This window comes from Lytechinus pictus, chromosome 14 (assembly GCF_037042905.1).
Source record: "Lytechinus pictus isolate F3 Inbred chromosome 14, Lp3.0, whole genome shotgun sequence".
NCBI lineage: Eukaryota > Metazoa > Echinodermata > Echinoidea > Temnopleuroida > Toxopneustidae > Lytechinus > Lytechinus pictus.
In genome coordinates this window covers 12,402,255-12,420,661 of record NC_087258.1, presented here as the reverse complement: position 1 = coordinate 12,420,661, position 18,407 = coordinate 12,402,255, and the positions used below count along the sequence as shown (strand labels likewise).

Sequence of the window (18,407 nt, the reverse complement as noted above, 5' to 3'; positions counted from 1 at the left end):
TGAAATATAATGCAGAACATTATATTTAGTAATATAAATAATACATCATTACTACACTGCGATGAGAACCTGAATTATACCTGCACTTATTTGAAGATAGATCATAGCAATAGTCGACACGTGAAATAAGTTAATCTTCAGAAATCTAAAGAAATCAGCAAAAGAGACCCTTCCATAATATTTTGTTGGTAAGTCAAAGTTCAAAGCTGGATAAGACCACACTAATCAGTGTTTCATGTTTAGCGTCCCTTAAAAAGACTTTCTAACCATTTTACAGGAAGGTAAGACGTTGTGAAAGGAAATTGCTGACTATACCTCTATACACATCTGCTTGTTGTTCTACTGACTCTCTCACCATCTTCCAGAAGCAGTCTGAGACGGCAAAGCTAAGGTTCTGAGTGTTCAGTTGAGTTGCCTTAAATACACCTGACCTACAAACACAATAGAATATAAAGCTTCCTGATAATATCTATGAACCTAATCCACTCCATGGGGAGTATTTATTCGGTAGCTTTAAAATCTATACCAATTACTAATATTACTACTTTTCATAACGACATCACTACCCCAGATATTGGATTCAGGCTAGGCCTGACAAAATATTTCACTCCCTGGGGAGCATTAACCAGTATCTTCTAAGCTTTTGATTAATAATTACACTTCATCATAACGATATCATTACCCCGTCATTAGATTCAGGCTTGGAATGACAAATATATGAACATTATTCACTCTCTGGGGAGCATAAACCAGTATCTTCTAAGTTTTTTATTAATAATTACATTTCATCATAACTATATCATTACCCCAGTCATTAGATTCTGGTTTCGACTGACAAAATATATTAACATCATCCACTCCCTGGGGAGCATTAACCAGTAGGTTTAAACTTTGATTATTTAATACTACACTTCATCATAACCAGTCATTAGATTCAGGTTTGGAATGACAAAATATATGTACATTATTCACTCCCTGGGGAGGATTAACCAGTAGCTTTTCAAACTGAGTAACCAATAGCATATATTCACAAGATCTTTAAGTGCACTGCACAGTTGCTTCCATGTATACTTTTTTTTCAATTTCAAATGAACAGGTAGGGCAAGACGTGATTATAAATTTCCATGGAAAAAACATGTTTTGTTTCCTTCTCTACCATCCTCAAATTGTCTTTTTGTTTCTTAGTTGTTTTCTTTTTTGCAAAAGATTGACAGTGAGATAGCCATGTTCTTTGATGCACAAAAAGACCTACTTGCTTATTCAAATGAATTGGACATGCAGACATACACACCTAAATGTACATAATTTATACAAATAATGGGAAAATTCAATCCATTTAAAGTTGCACAGAAAATAAGGTGGACTTTTTATCACGTAGATATCTACAATTGCATCAAAAGTTGAAGACAGTGTGAAATCCCAGAAATTCTAATTCTATATATATATATATATATATATATATTGAAATTTTAGAAGTTTCTTACTTGAATAATGCCGAGTGCCTAAAGAACTGCTCTTCATATTGCTTAATGCTGTCTATACTGTCACTGGTATTGCCTAAAATAAAAGGAAATATAAGGAGGAAAAGATAAATGTGAATGTCAGTGTAAGAAGTATTCATTATTCTTAAATGCAAACTACTTCTACTCTAATGCTCTCTGCAATATACCACTGTCTCCTTGTTAACTCATGAATAATTGGCTGGTGATTTCACTGCAGGAGATAAATAGCTCTTTTCTAATAGGCAAATCCCAGCAGGTTGGTAACATTCTTTCAAAACTGAATCAGAATCTATGAAACATATATTGATACTGAAATAACGAGTTGTATAGCGCTGTGCATCATTAAGAATCAACTTGGTATTATAATGAAGGGGCACTTTAACTTCAAGAAAAAAAGTTACTTTTACCACCCATCATCATGAAATATGAATAAAAAAATAAAATTTTCGGAAAAAAATTCTTATAAGCATTTAACTTTAAGTAAAATTTGATAAAGGGTTATCTTATTTCATCCTCTCAGAATATATATTAAAAAAAATAGAAATAACTACCTTTTCCTGTTACAACTGCAAAGTAACCCAGAGCCTTCATAGGAAAGAGCCGACCATCAAGGATTTGTCTTATCTGAAATAGTTTGATAATGAACATGAATTAAAACAAAACATTTTGCAAACTAATGATGATTTCAAGACAATGTGGATATGTACAAGTTGATGTGATCAGAAACTTTGAGGTGTAATATTGTGGGTGTTTCACAAAGAGTTAAATGTTTATTATAGTCACAAAGTATGTAACTGCTAATGTGAAAATGGTATCTAACACAACCTTATTGATGAATATGCAGTGGTAAGCGTCATTGTCTGAGCGTGACCTCACCAATATGGTGACATTCTGAGAGTGACCTCACCAATTTGGTGACGTATTATAAACAGTTCGCAACTGGGATTTCAAGTGCAAATTTTAGTCAGATACTAATCTTTGTGAAACCCCACACGGTATGTAACCTTTGATTTATACCATTTTCACTTTCATTTATAAAAACCAGAAGCAAATATCATGTCAAGGCTGGTACCCCAAGTCCCCAACAATCTTTTCAGCAACAGATATGGGTACAATAAGATTGTAAGATTACGGGCAAAAAACATATGATGATGATTATTATAATGCTGGTAACAATGATGATAACAATAGTTATAATGGTATAATTATAATGATATGTTTTGAATCATTATACTCAACATTGCCTAATTTAAGTATGTATGTTCGAATCATGTTTTGATATGTGACTGAAATATTTTCCCTGTTTTATATTTATTGAAAGGATAAAATTTCGTTGATAAATAAACCTGAGTATTTCTATAGAAAAAAAATACTGCAAAAAAATTAATGGTTATCATCTCTGGGCTGTTATTTGAAGGAATTTTGTAAAATAGATAAAATCTTTTCCACTCACTCTATTTGGGTTTAGATGATTCTTCTCTGCTAGATCTACTTTGGTCAAGACGAAGATGGTCCTCTTTCCTGTCGGATCAACCTCGTTGACAAGATCAGTGACTATACTACGCTCAGCATCGATCGCACCATCTGAATAAAAACAAGATGTATCTATGAATATTTCAAATTTATCCTTTAGAAATGCACCTTGGTTCTACCTCTTAGCATGACAAGTGACTATACTATATTCCGCATCAATCTGAATCAAATCAAGATAAGTCTATGAACGTTTTGAAATGAACATTGAAATGCAAATGGGAAAAGTAAAACAAAAGATGCCACTAACAGAAACTTATTTTTGAGTGGACTTGACCATTAATATAGAAATGCACACATAACCATTATGATGATGACAAAACACTGCATTGCAATTCACAAAGCCATGCAATCTTTTTCTAAATGTAAATAACATTCTAATTTTATATATTTGTTCATTTACAAAGGGTTGCACTTCAGGGCCTGTTGCATAAAAATTACCCTTTTGGTAACTCTGCAAGCCAACGGTAACTTCCAATGAAATCTGTGATTTTGATTGGCTGTTAAGCACTGTCACAATGGTAGATATCATTGGATGGCAAAATAACTATAATCGTCACATTTATGCAATGGGCACAGAATTTCATATTGTTGACTAGTAAACATAATAAACAGAATAAGGGGGTCCTAAGAAATCAAATAGAGTACAACTGACCTTGTATACATAGAATGATAGCATTGGGGTTGCCCATATAACCGTTGATCATCTTTTGTATAGAGGACTTTGTGTCTGCAGCCATTCCTGTTGTTACAGTCTGTTCAGAATAAGAGGGAACATAATTAGGAAGTGAATGAATAAGTCTATATAGGACTGTTTATATTCAGACTTACATAATATACATCTGGATTTGGATGCATACGATATAGGGCCTTATTGGGCATTAACGCATCAGGGTACTGGCAGGTGTAGCACTCTCCTCTTTGCGAAGAGAGAACTGGTTTTCATGTGCATAGGTTGTGGCTCTCCTATACAAGGGACCAACACCTGCGTCCTTTCAGACGGACGGAGTATTTCCCAACTGCATTCACACTTGCTATGAATGCAAGGATGAGGCACGCTTACACAGTGGTGTTCAAAAGTTAGTGAACCCCTCCGAAATATGAAAGTATTTCAAGTGTTCAGTTTCTGCCATGTTTAAGGTATTCAATTGTGAAGTCAGGTGATAAATGATTACATTCAATAAAGTTTGTTTATCTGGGCTCACTGAACATTGTAGCGTTGTTGTCTATATTCAACACTCAGCATGAAGGAGTGCATTTTCTGGTGTGGTTCACTAACTTTCTAGGACCACTGTACATAGTGCTATGGCATCAGTTTTTTTTTCTCCACTTTTTACTAGACGTCTTTTAGCATGACCGGGACTCGGAGCCATTCACGTTGAGATCATACAAATATCCAAAACAGACCCTCTAGCTCTAACCCTAAGTTTAAGGGATGTTAACATTAACATTGACCATCACCAGTCCGAGAGCTATTCATATTAATCATCACTAGTCTATGAACGATAATACTTCTCTGGGCTCATCGAACATTGTAGTGCTGTTGTCTCCATTCAAAACTGAAATTTCATTATAATTATTATTTTTATCACTACGTTTTTAAACTGTAGTGTACTGAATATTATTCATACTTACACTGATCATCCCTGGTAGATCAACAAGAACCATCCGCTGTATACCCGGCCCTCGCACACTCAGTGATATCACCTGCAAATTATTTGAAAAACAAGTCGATTTATTTAAAATTGAAATTTCTCCACCAATCACTATAAGTATGTTTCCCCCCTTAGCCCTTCCTCCCACTTATGCATGCCTCATACTGCAGTAGCAACAAGCAAACTGAGGTAAAACAATGGCTGATTGTCCCTTGAACTATTTGGTGCATTTAGCCTAGTTACCGAATTCATTCATTACCTTGTGAAACATATATATATAAATTCTTATTGAAGTTAATTGATCTGAAATAACCTTTGACCTTGACCTGGTAACCCAACACTCATACCAGATCACCAGACACTGAATTATCCTTATGTTCATGTTTCATGAAAAAGGTCCATTTACTTTTTTAAGTTATGATTTCAATATTGATGACACTGTCGTCGGAAAAGCAGCACCTACATGTACATTCATATGTCTCAGTTCTGCAATGCAAGCATGATAACAATAAACAAAAACTGCCTCACCTCACTACTTATGGTCTGTCCGTCCTGAACACTGTTTTTCATCCTAGCTTCTATCTCCTGCCTTAGAGCTTTTAGCTGCAACAGACACATAAAGAAACACATATATCAGTCAGAGCTGCTAGAGAGACTACATGTAAAATATTCATGAACATATTATCTAAACCTGAAAAAGTTCTCCTCTTGTTCAGAATCAAACTTATGATCAATTACAAATCTGTTTGGTGACACAACCTCCTGAGAGAACTTCAAATAATAGATATATATTTCACACACAAACAATTACCTAGCCCAGGTAGAGTTTGCAAAGGTTTTATAGCATGCAACAATATGTGTATTTCTAATAGAGTAATGGTGACTGATCTTCACTCATCTCTTGATGTGAGAAAAGTTCTTGAAGCTGCTTTCACACTGCCCATACAACCCTGTAAGCTTACAGAAATCCCTCTGAAAGCTCTGGTAATATTGACATGTCCATATGATCTGCGGGTTATTCTTGCCAAGGGATTTTACAAATACTTTGCTTCTATTTCATTCTTCTTATATCACAATGATCTTGCAAATTCTTCAGATTATTTCAATTTCCAAATCTTTGTGGATAACTCCAATTCATCTTATATACTTAATTGTGATAAATGTTACCGTAAGTAACGGTGTATTAACCGCACCTTTTTCTCGGCGGGACAGAATCAAAAGTCGGGGGTGCGGTTTATACACGGTGACAGGTCTGAGCCAAGCCAATCTCAGCCCGATACCACTACCAGTTTTTAACTCGCGTCGGGTGGCCGAGCGTAGCCGCTTGGGGCAATCCCGTTTAGAGGGGTATGAGCCGCGGGTATAAAAGGGAAGCAACTATGACTACCGGTATCTGCCGTAAATGTCCCTCAAAGTTATATCACGGTAACAAACGCACCTACCTTCATGAAACTGACTTTTTTTAATGGTGTGACTCTGTCATTGTTGTCATTTTTTAGTCATCGCGGCAAAGTTCAGACGCCAATCGATCGCACAGCGCGGTGCAGCTAGCCGAATAAGACATGCATGTGTAATGTTTATCGCAACGTCAACGTAAGCTGGCGCTTTACCTTTCCGTGGAAGTTATTTTGTTTGACAAATTATTGGTATTATTTGACAATTAATTTCTTTCATTTGCCTTTCCTTCATTTCTCTCTATCATCCATCATCTCAAAATCAATCTTCAATCCCCATCTTCACTCCTTCCGACTTTTTATTTTTAATTATTATTCACTTTACTCCCGCCCAGAGCTCCCATTGAAAATACGGTATACCGGTACTAGCATTTTTTTTTTCCTATTTTGCTGTCTGTAAGATACCGCCACACACGTACTGAGAACTACCGGTAGTGGTTCAAAGCAGACAAGAAAAACACCTGAACAAAATCGCAAATTTCTCGTATCTTGAACCTTCCCGTATTCCCTTGTCTAAAATTCATGTCAAGACATTGAATGCTAGACAGAATTCTGAAAGCAAAAGTGGGGCTGTGATGCAGGAAATATGATATGAACGATCTTCTCGTATGGGTGAGCCCCCATGTTGATGCTGGTATCGGTACTTGCAATGAACACCGGTACCATATGTGTGTGTGTGAGGTGAGTGTGGAAGTGGCCAATAATGTCGGCAACTTGCAGATAAGTGACGAAGCGCTGATTTCCCATCATTTTTTACCAGTAATTCTTCAATATTTTTTGGTTCTTGACTCTTTCTTAAATACGCATATTAGAGATAGAAAGTAATTTTTTTTTTATGATTTTTTTTTTTTTTTTTTTTTACATCCGAAAATGGGGGGTGCGGTTAATACACGGGTGCGGTTAATACACCGTTACTTACGGTATATTGATTTATCAGGTATATGAAATTGAAAAGCATAATAGCATGGTGTAATGCAAATAAATTAACAATTAACATCAATAAAACTAAATTGTTGTTTCAAAGTAAAAATAACTGTTTTATAATATCATGACAAGTAATACTGCATTTGTGAATTGAATCAACATCATTTCTTGGAATATGTATTGACAAGAACCTGACATACATGTACATGTAGCTCCAATTGCCAAATAATATGTTTTAGGTAACAATGATAAGAAATGATTGTTTATCTATGAGATTTGGTGATAAACTTGATTCAGACTGACAATATATGTACCTCCGATTCCTTGGTAAGGTCAAATTCCTTTCCACTGTCCTTGAACTGTGCTATGTGATTAGGACCTTCACTCAATGTCACCTTCACAGGCGATCTAGTCATCATCTGACCGGCTCCCCTGGTTACAAAAAAACAAAAACAAAACAGAAGTGGTCAATTAGTAATCTTTTTCACCCGTATTCTCGAAAAAGGTTTCAACTGTACCATGATACAAAAACCATGGACTATGCAGACTTTCGTACACAATTACGCTTATTTCATCACATACTCTCACAGAAGTCCAATTATAAATGCACACGTTTGGCAAAGGGTGCCTAATTGAAGCACGATAATACATGAAATCTGCATAAATCATGGTTTTGTACCATGGTACAATTGAAACCACGTTTGAGAATAGAGGCATTTGTGTTCTTTTGGTGTCTCATTTTATTCTCTATAAAATTCAATTTCTTTAACTCTGAACATACTGTCGTTGCCAGCTGGGCATCAAATAATACGTATTAATCCAATGAAGCTGCAGCTGACATTTTCTACTAAGTTTTTACAAGGAAGGGGGGAGAGGGGTCAATTGACATCCATCCACCTTCAGATCTCAGCCATAAAAGGATTGGAATTGGGGCTGGGGTTCGGATTTATGTTTGGCTTAAGTGTGCATTTTCAGTCGGAGCAACAGTTGCAGGAGCAAATGTTATGGAAGTTGGAACCCTCTAATGAGCTCTACCAAGAATGGAAGGATGTGAATGTAGCTGTATGGTAGCAGTAATAGAGCCTACTTACCTGGGGAATATCCTAGCCTGAGCAATCATCTCAAGAACACTGGTTTTCCCGGCACTCTGGTCTCCTACAACTACAACCTGGAAAAATAAGAGATTAAAGTTTTTTTAATGAAAGCATGAAAAAGTGTACTCAATAACTACATAATATCTCTCGAAGTAATAAAGTATATCAATCATAATAAACTTCAGTTTTATCCTTCTTCCCCCCACCATCCTCTTAAAATCCAATCCAATGAAATCAAATTACTCCATCTTATAACTGCATTCTTAACATTATAATCACCAGCCATACTAAATCATAATATACTAATATAATTATTGATGTTGCCATCATCTCACCGCCACCGCTACTATCATATCATTATCATCTCTACAAATCATCATTACCCCCCGCCCCCTCCTATTCATCATCTCACCATTATAATAACCCTCCTCCTCCTCATCACAATTTTCATCACCATAACTATCACCACCACCACCACAACCACCACCACCACTACCATCATCATCACCACCATCATCAGCAGCACCACCATCATCAATACAACCACCATCATCATCACCACCACCACCATCATCACCACCATCATCATCACCACCATCATCATCACCACCACCACCATCATCACCACCATCATCATCAGCAGCAGCAGCAGCACCAGCAGCACCACCACCACCACCACCACCACCACCACCATCATCATCATCATCATTTCTATTTACCCTTGGAAGATGATCCTGCATCTTGTATGAGGTATCAAAATCAGAGAGCTCATCCAGCACCTCAGAGTACATATCAATCAGCGATTTCTGTGTACAAATTAATGAAATAAACATTTTAACAATACATTTTCAAGGTATTTGCTACGACATGGATGCCATGTACCTCCTTGTGGGCTATGAAAAAAAAAAGGTTTCATGACTATTGCTCCCCTGTAAACTCCATACATTATTAATTACCAACTTTAACCCTGGGTTTAACACTATACCCTATCCTAAACCTAACCTAAAACCCTATTGCAACCCTAACCCTATATCTTAGACAAAAATAAAGCCCGAAGCAATTGTCGCAGGACCAAATGTGTCACCAAAAAAAAGAGAGCTTCAAATCAGCTTCTTGGAGTCATACATATATTATGGAGGAATGGTTTGGAGATCTTGCACCGACTGAAAAAATCAAAAGGAAGATGCACAGGGACCTATAATACAAATGTTTGTGTTTGGATTGCAAATATTAAAGGGGAAGTCCACCCTGAAGAAATGTTTGTAGTAAAAATAGCAGAACAAATAATAACAAACATTGGTGAAGGTCTACGGAAAATCCATTAAAGATTACAAAAGTTATTAGAAGTTTAAATTTTGGATTTGTGACATCTTTTACAATAAACTTTTTGTCAGGGTAAACTTCCCCTTTAAGGAACAATTCGGATTGGCTCATAGTGTCTTGAACATTTACATGTAACAATGATCTTGATTGCACATTGTCATTTAATGATTGCAAGCTTTTGTTACAGAACTCTTGCATAGAAGATATCTGTTAAAACCTCTATAATTTGGAGTTATAACATAAGTAGCAACCTTTTTTTGCACAGAAAGTGTTCTCTAAAGGAAATACAAGACTGTTTTCATACAATATGATAATTGCTACCATTGCCATTATTATAAAATACATTTCTTTCTGACCTATCCTCGATTTTTATCAGCCCACTGATGTCATCAGTTATGTATACATGTGGTTTTAGGCCACTATCATAAACCAATCATGTTTTGAGTTAATTACCTTCTCTTTTCTTCCTAAGGCATTCTTATCTCCTTTGCTCAGCAGTGATTTCTTGAGTCTTTTATTCTCCTTCTCCAGTCTATCAATCTCTCTTTGGTACCTCAGCTGTCATATACATGTAAAGATAGGTCACATGACATTTCATAGATAGGTCACATGACATTTCATAGATAGGTCACACGACATTGCATAGATGGATCACATAACATTACAAAAGGAGGTCCTATGACATGATCATACTTCATAACAAATTAATTTTTCAGGCAAACAAAAATATTTTCTGAAAGAAAACAAATATTTTCTCACAATACACCAAAAAAGACAGAATATATAGATAATCCATAATACTTTTTGAAACTTTTAAAGTTAAACAATACCTTTTTGGGGGGGATCATAATATCAACTTAAAACATTACTAAATTAGCTGTAGATTCAGGATAATGAAACTTGAATTTCAAATCAAAGATTTCCCATATATATGAAGAATTAATTTGTTAGCATTTTGCCACTTGACAAAAAACACAAACAACTGAATTCAATACAAGTACTCAAGAAAAGACTCAATGTCTACTAAATGTACATTGCACAGGTTTTGAAATAGCACTATGAAATAATCAAATGTAGTAATCTTGAGGACAATTTATAAATAAAATTAAAACTAATGATTCACAGAACCTGGTATCACAAACTAAAGCCATTATATTATAAGCATTATAATTCCTTTGAAATGACATTAATCTGTCACTTCAAATTCTATTTTAACCACAGGCCTGCCTTTAAAACTCCAGTACTATGTAATCATTACCTGCGCTTCTAAGAATTCTTCTTTGATTTTCTCAAGAACATCTCTTTCCTTCTGACTTTCCTACAACAGACAAAAACAGGAAATTAAACATTTTGAGGGTGTCACTGCCAGATTTCTGCTCAGAGGATCAGGCAGCCAAGGCAGGGGAAAACCAACAATGAACATATGGGGCCTGATTCATGATGCTTAAAGGGGAATGAAACCTTTGGAACAAGTAGGCTTGTGTCAAAACAGAAAAATCAAAGAATAAGAACAAAGAAAGTTTGAGAAAAATCGGACAAATAATGAGAAAGTTATGAGCCTTTGAATATTGCAATCACTAATGCTAGAGATCCTCCCATTGGCAATGCGACAAGGAAGTGTGATGTCACATGTGAACAACTTTCCCTTTGATGGACCCCCAAATACCCCCAAAATGTATCTTTTGCTTTTTCTTACAGTGATACAAGCTTTTTATCCATGATGTATTCTTTAAAAATCTGTATTACATGCCTTCCTATAGAAAGAACACATGATCTACTGATAGATGTGATAAAAGAGGCAGTTTAAGTGAAATATATACTAAAGTAATGGGGAGAGTTGTTCGCAAGTGACATCACACATCTTTGTCGCATTGCCAATATGAGGATCTCCATAGCATTAGTGATCGCAATATTCAAATGCTCATAACTTTCTCATTATTTGTCAGAATTTTCTCAAACTTTTGTTGATCTGTTTCTTTGATTTTTCTGTTTTCACAAAAGCTATCTTGTTTCAAAGGTTTCATTATCCTTTAAGGAGTGGGAGTCACATAGCCCATAAAGTAACTTTGTATATTAAAACAATGAGATATTTTCCTCATTTACTATTTACACCACAAAGCTGCTTCCTTTTGTCATTAGGAAGTGATATTACACACAGATTTCTCCACAGAATGGTGGGTCACATTTAAAGGCAAAAGAAAGTAGCTGCTGCGAACAATTATTTCATGTGAAAGTCTTTCAAATCAAGGTCAAATATAACCATATTATAAAATACCTAGATCTGGTACATTAATGTAAATGTATCTTTGTGAAATCATGAAATCTTAGCTCAAAACCAATAATTCTGATGATCACTAACACAGAGAAGCATATGTGGGACAGTTTATTAACATTGCTTGGAAAAATACCCCAAATTTGACGGAATTCTGTGCTTATTTCGCTAATTTTCAGCAATTACATATTTTCTCCCAGAGCCATTTGGCACATATTTTTTATCTATACAAACATGTACAAACACTTGGGTGGTAATTTGATTGGATTCTGTTCGAACTCATTTTGAGATCGTTACCACTACCAGTATTTATCTTTAAAGAGTTAAGCGGGTAAAGAATGTGCAACCAACAATGGGGGATATGAAATAAATCTGTAATATATTTATAATAGACATTCCCAGCCATAATTATTTTTCAGGCAAACAACTTGATCTGTATTACAGATCGAGCTAATGTGCATTTACTGAACATGTTTATGTCAATGTCTTATTTTTAATTCATAATTATTTGGACTTCTTGACTGATATTATAATAAATTTTTCCTTTTCTATTCAGTGACATGGACAGCAAAACAATATAATACAAGGTGTATTACATATAAACAAGCCTAGTAGTATTCTACTAAGACAAATGAAATGCTACCTGTGCAGAGGCTGATGATGTCTCTTGAGTATCTTCAGCCTTTAGTGCCATAACAGGACTGGCCTTCTTACTTTCTGATCCTAAATAAAGAAAAATGACAGAGAAAGAGAGAAAAAACAAACAAACAAAGTGCATTGGTTATTAAAGGCTGAATTGACTGAAGATACATGAGCTGTAAGTTTCAAATTGCTACAGGGGTATGTTATATGTTATAAAACAAAACCCGGAAAATCATTATGTTGCTTCAAAATAGTGAAAATGTACAACAGACCAGAAACACCACCCCAAGTTCAATTCCTATACTAAATGTATTACAAATTCTTGTGCCCATCAAATCAATTAAATCAATTAAATTGTTCTTCCAGTCACAGATATCTTGAAGTGTCTGCATGATCTCGATTTTTTTTCTTCCTGTCTGTGTTTTTTTAACATGTAAATCCATTTATACAATATCCAATACATGTACAGCACACTTCAAAATTCAGGATGTCATTTTAACAAGACCTCTGTAGTATAAAGCAATATACTGCTACATAACACTGAGTACTTCATGAATCATGTTAATCTAATTTCACGATCAGATAAAACGCTTCTATTTATCTTTTTTAAAGCCCATTATCACACAATCTGACTGGAACCCAGTTTCTTAATATATGATTAAGTGCTCTAAATATAAAAGTTTAAATAAATATATCTAGACAAGTAAAATATTGTAATAGGAACATTGTTAGCTGGAAATCTTCAGTTTAAAGTAAAAGCTAAAATAGCTTTATATTGTGCTCATTGCAAGATTACTATTATACATGTATGTACTTTAAAAGCTCAATTGAGACTTGCTAATTGGGCTAAACATTACACACATTTTCCATAGACTCAGGCCCGCATATACCAGTATGCAGGCCCGACCTCCATCAGGATTCATAGCCAACTTCACTTCTATAACAGGGCAGGAACCCCCAGTTTCAGTTGAGAAGTTACATGTGTACAACAATTTAGAGCTTTTGAAAGCATGTCATCACATATTGACCTTCATGTAACACAACTGTGAGCAACCCTTGCCTACAAAACACAGTAGAACGTGCCAAAAACGTATTATGGTGAAGGGAGGCCCACACTAGCTGCTATCAGAACTGTTGAAATTTCCACTCGCTCCACTGCAAGTCAGACCAAACTTTTAAATGGAATACTGCATATTGATTATGCGACAATATGCAACAAATATGCAAATGTGTGATGGAGCAATAGGGAAAAGTAACTTGAAAACTCATTACAATAATATAAAAATAATGCATGCAGCCGAGTGCGTTAGTGGAAATGCAGAGCACGCGAGGTTTCTTTAGATACCCTGTAGGTGCCGCAATGTGCACGAGCCGCTGGCGGCGAGTGACCAGTGTGTGCACCACCTGACAAAACCGAGCTTTCTCTGCATTTAATTTTACGCACGACACAGCAAGTGCATTATTTGTTTTATAAAATAGCAACACAGACACAAATTCTTAAAAAGTTACAGTACAGTTTTATTGGACTTCTCCCGGGACTTCTACCGCACCGGTCTGCTTGAGCGTGCAATGTCAATTTTCGTTGCGCACCTTTTGCACTGCCGCGCATGCACAAATAAGTTGGATGTCATGTGACGCGTATTGGCCAATCGAAATGTTTGAAATAATACACCTATTTTATAATAATAGTATATCATGAAGAGCAACCATGCCTGGTGAGTGCAAATAAATCAATCATGCATGGAAGGGGGGGGGGGGTAATCTACAAAGAACATGGGTAAATAAAGTAATAACACCAATACACACCTTCCCATAGAGAGTTTGTTACAGGTATAGAACCACCCTGACCCAAAACATGAATTTGGGGATTTGAACCTGCAGGGAGTAATCAAAACAAACAAGCAAACAAAAAAATATGAATAAAAACAAATAATATATACATGTACCGTACTTTGATTGGGGTATACTGAATTCAGTAGATTCTCCAGGTTCTTCAAACATTTCTGTATACTCTTGTACTCCCCCTGTATGTCTTTACTTTCCTAACCTCCCTTTGAAGGTGACTTTCTAAACTTTCAGATAGTCAGAAAATAAAACCAAAAACAGTTTGAATAATAAAAATTGATGGGAATAATTCATAAAACATATATTTTTCTCCTTATGACATTTTTTATTATCTTCCCAATTGATGAAATAAACTTTGAACATAAAAATGGCTTCTATTATCATTTATCTGGTGACATATACTGTATATCTCCCTTTTCCTAGATTTTTCTTCATAATCAATGATTTAGGTTATTGGGCATAACTGAATACATGGAATACATGAATGACAATATAGTTAATGGTAGCAAATATATCTCATCTGGATAAATGTGCTTCCCACACATAAAAGTATGTGTATGGTTTACCATTTTTCAATCTTCCCTATACCGATAGTGATTTTACATAATTTGATTACAATTTTTAAATGAAACATTGAAAGATCATTCATGAAAGACACTTCAATGGTAAAATTGGAGGGTAATTTCAAGGATGTGGGACTCTAAACTCTGAATACATGTATATGACAATGAAGTGTAAAGTATAAAGTATGAATAAATTTAGCATAGGATCTTTGCAATAAGCTATGCTTTTAATATAAAACAAAGCCAAATGAACATGAGGCTAGTAGTTAGCAAGTGATGAACATGTCCCATCACCTATTCAGGATTGTTTTTTGTATGTCAAAAGATGTTTTATCCCTGAACATTTCCTTAAGATACTGCAATAAACAAGCTACTGAAAGGTGTGTACGGTACCAGAAATTAATTTTGAACATTGAACTTTAGGTTATTAACATTAACATTGAGATCTACGCTAACAGATACAAATAAAATGCACATCGAATTCACTATATATGTGACATTCATGCAAGCACAAGGAGATAGAAAGATAAATCACATATATCCCATGAAATGATATCACAAAATGATTTACTGACACTACATGAATATGCTTTAGAAAAAGGAAATAAAATGAGAAGTGAAAATTTTAAAAACAAAATTATCCAATGAGTCAATTCCAAGACAATCATTTTTATTAGGGTGATTACAAAAAGCATGGTAGGCTCTTTCCACCTAATTTTTTTTTTTTAAACACATGCGTGTGAAGACATGAGAGTACATGTGATAATTGTGATTTAATATTTTTTTGCTCTTATTGTACCTAGCCCCATCCCTACTTCTCAGCAACTTCCTCAATGTTCATATGAAATGAACAAAATCTGAAATATTCATCTTGTGTTTTTCTCTCCCAAAATCTCCTTCATATCTCCAAATCAATGCTGTGTCATCAAGATGACAGATTCCATTGTTTTGTCACACTTTGGATGCAAGCATCCCGCCATACTATAGCAAAGCAAAACATTGATAGTCATTTTTTAATTTGTTTTGTTAGATTAATGATATACAGGAGTAGTGAATATAATTGATGATCATTCGGAGGAATTTTGAAAGCGGGTTTTCAATTTGAAGGTTAAACAAAGATTGTGGGAAAGACACAAGTGTGTTTTGAAAATCTTGCATTTTTGTATTTCACGCTGCAAAAATTTGACTAATTTCTGCAAGGGGTTCAATCTTGTTAGGTCAGCAGAATTTGTAAAAAACAAGTGAAATTTCTAATGAATGGCAATAACCAGAAACCAGGATAATTTGAACTTTTGGCACATCTTCAGGATTCAGCTGCTTATTTGGATTTGTAATTTTGTATCCACAGCAAAATAATGTGCACACCAATGAAAACCCAACTCCAAGAATGAAAAAACAGTGTAGCGTAGTAGGTTTCACGGTAAACCATGTATCTTTCTTGGGCAAGTGTTGGTCCTGAAAAGGACCACCCAATCTCGACGTTTCGACAAGTGTGTTCTTGTCATCCTCAGGAGAATTGGGTGGTCATTTTCAGGACCAACGCTTGCCCAAGAAAGATACATGGTGTACCATGAAACCTACTACACTATTCTTCTTCGCCATGGAAACCTTCAGAAAAAGCAGCGGTTAGGAAGAAAAGGACTAATCTAAAAACATTTACCATCAGGAAATTCAGGCATGAGTCCTTTAACGGACTCCACTCTGCGTTTCAGCCAACCTTTATCTGGTAGCTTCATGTACACTGTGAATCGACGCATCTCATTGGACATGTCCCTCATGAGAGATCCGTCGGGGAAGTAGTCGTTTATCCAACTCAGGTCTGGGATGCTGTCCTTCCAATTGTTGTAGGTCTTGTAAGGGAAACAGGATACAAATGAATATTGAAATCGGTAGCAGCAATTATTATTTTATGAGTGGGGGGGGGGGGCGAGCACCAAAGGTAACTGTCCCCACCCCAATCCGTTCTTAGATGCCTAGTACTGCTTTACAAGAAATATATATATGGTAAATTCAAAACTTGTTTTTTTTAAACATTTTTAAACATTTTTCTATCAGACATCTGTGAAGTTTATATACTGGGTGCAAATCAAAAGTGTGTTTTATACCAATAAACATACTCTATTACCAATAACTTATGACTGAATTAAAGATACAGCTAAATATAGTCAACAAAATAATAAATATGAAAGAAAAGGGTGAATACAATGTACTCAAGCCTAACACTATTGTACATGTATCTTAATATCAAACTGATTAAATTGTTGGAAGTGGACGAGGCTACGACACAAGAAAAATCAGGATCACGATTCCAAAAAGTAATCAACCCTATTTTTTTCCCATTCTTCACTCTGTGAACTGCTCAAATCGTTAGCAATTACAGCATTTCATGAACTTGAAAACGTTGGCAGTTCAGGCAAATCATGCATAAAGAGGTTGGACATGTACACATTTCATAAAATCATTTTCCCAGTAGTTTTCTGATTCATAAACAGAAAATTACCGGTACTTACCATTTTGAGACTCGTACCACCTGCTACAGCAGAGCCAATGACGATGTATCTAATCTTCAGCAGTCGGGTTATCTTGGGCAGCATAGACATGGCCCTTGTGCTACCCTCCGAGACATACACCTTGGGCCGCAGGACAGCGTAGACCCGGGTAAACCCAGCATAATTGGCTGCTAGCATGGCATTGATGCTGTTTGGTCGTAAGACAGAAGGATTCCGTTGGTTTTGTTTGGTGATTGCATGCTGTGCGCTTCGTCTTAACTGATGGCTGCTGTAGGAACTAAAGGAAGAAAAGAAGTCATCTTTTTAGTCCCTTACTTCCAAACTACCCCGAAAAGGGGTCAAACGCACGTTGAGTAAGGTGCAGTGATAGTCCACTTTTAATAGACGTTTCGCAAAGAGAGAGAGAGAGAAGGCGGTTTCAAACCGCCTCGATCACAAGAATCCCCGTTAAATTACGAGAACATTTTTAGGCTAAAAAATACCCATTAATTATTCCTGCATTCACACCTTCCCGAAACATACCCTTCGGGATAAATTCCTGAAGTTAGGAGCATGCGCAGTATGGTCTAATAAGCAGGCAAGGCGCGAGATTCAAAACCACTAGTCCAGCAGCCACCCACGGCGCCCGCGCCCAACGACACGCTGGGCTAAAAGTTCCCGTAAATTGCTTTCACATTGCCAAAATACCTGCGACCTTGGAAAAATCCCCGCGAAAGTTCTCGTAATTTCGCCAAGTACCTACTATTTAGCGGGTATTTTCTTTCGGGGAAATTACGCGTAGTTTGCTTTCACATACTAAAATACCTGGTATTTTCTGATCGGGGTAAATTTCCCGATCAGAGAATACCTGGAACTGAAGAACTTCGAGGCGGTCTGAAACCACCTTCTGACCAGTGGTGCTCGGTATTTGTTTTGGTCATGACTTTAAAAGTAGATATCAGTTTTTTTTTTCCCAACTTGAACACATTTCAAAGTAAAACAGAAACCACAAAAGTTGTAATCAATGGCAAGGAAATATAATGTCCAATATTACATAGGTTATGTAGATTCGAATTAGTGATAGGTCAATACGCCATCACGTGACCATAGCTGC

At 35.9% G+C, this 18,407-nt stretch overlaps 1 protein-coding gene across 2 annotated transcripts in view; it reads right to left on the bottom strand.

Moving 5' to 3' along the window:
- Positions 1 to 17,590, bottom strand: part of LOC129275856 (dynamin-like 120 kDa protein, mitochondrial) — a 183,225-nt gene extending 165,635 nt beyond the window's left edge. The window contains exons 1-16 of one of the 2 annotated variants that reach the window (XM_064109637.1): positions 17,315 to 17,590; positions 16,465 to 16,654; positions 14,203 to 14,271; positions 12,398 to 12,477; positions 10,741 to 10,800; positions 9,936 to 10,040; positions 8,879 to 8,965; positions 8,157 to 8,233; positions 7,380 to 7,497; positions 5,216 to 5,290; positions 4,668 to 4,739; positions 3,688 to 3,787; positions 2,956 to 3,086; positions 2,054 to 2,126; positions 1,485 to 1,557; positions 316 to 431 (exon numbers count right to left, since the gene is read on the bottom strand). In XM_064109637.1, coding sequence (XP_063965707.1) covers positions 316 to 431; positions 1,485 to 1,557; positions 2,054 to 2,126; positions 2,956 to 3,086; positions 3,688 to 3,787; positions 4,668 to 4,739; positions 5,216 to 5,290; positions 7,380 to 7,497; positions 8,157 to 8,233; positions 8,879 to 8,965; positions 9,936 to 10,040; positions 10,741 to 10,800; positions 12,398 to 12,477; positions 14,203 to 14,271; positions 16,465 to 16,654; positions 17,315 to 17,491 — 1,603 coding nt within the window. In that variant the 5' untranslated portion in view covers positions 17,492 to 17,590. The remainder of the gene's footprint in view (positions 1 to 315; positions 432 to 1,484; positions 1,558 to 2,053; positions 2,127 to 2,955; positions 3,087 to 3,687; positions 3,788 to 4,667; positions 4,740 to 5,215; positions 5,291 to 7,379; positions 7,498 to 8,156; positions 8,234 to 8,878; positions 8,966 to 9,935; positions 10,041 to 10,740; positions 10,801 to 12,397; positions 12,478 to 14,202; positions 14,272 to 16,464; positions 16,655 to 17,314) is intronic. The other variant, XM_064109638.1, reaches the window with a different exon arrangement.
- Between the last annotated feature and the right edge of the window lie 817 nt (positions 17,591 to 18,407).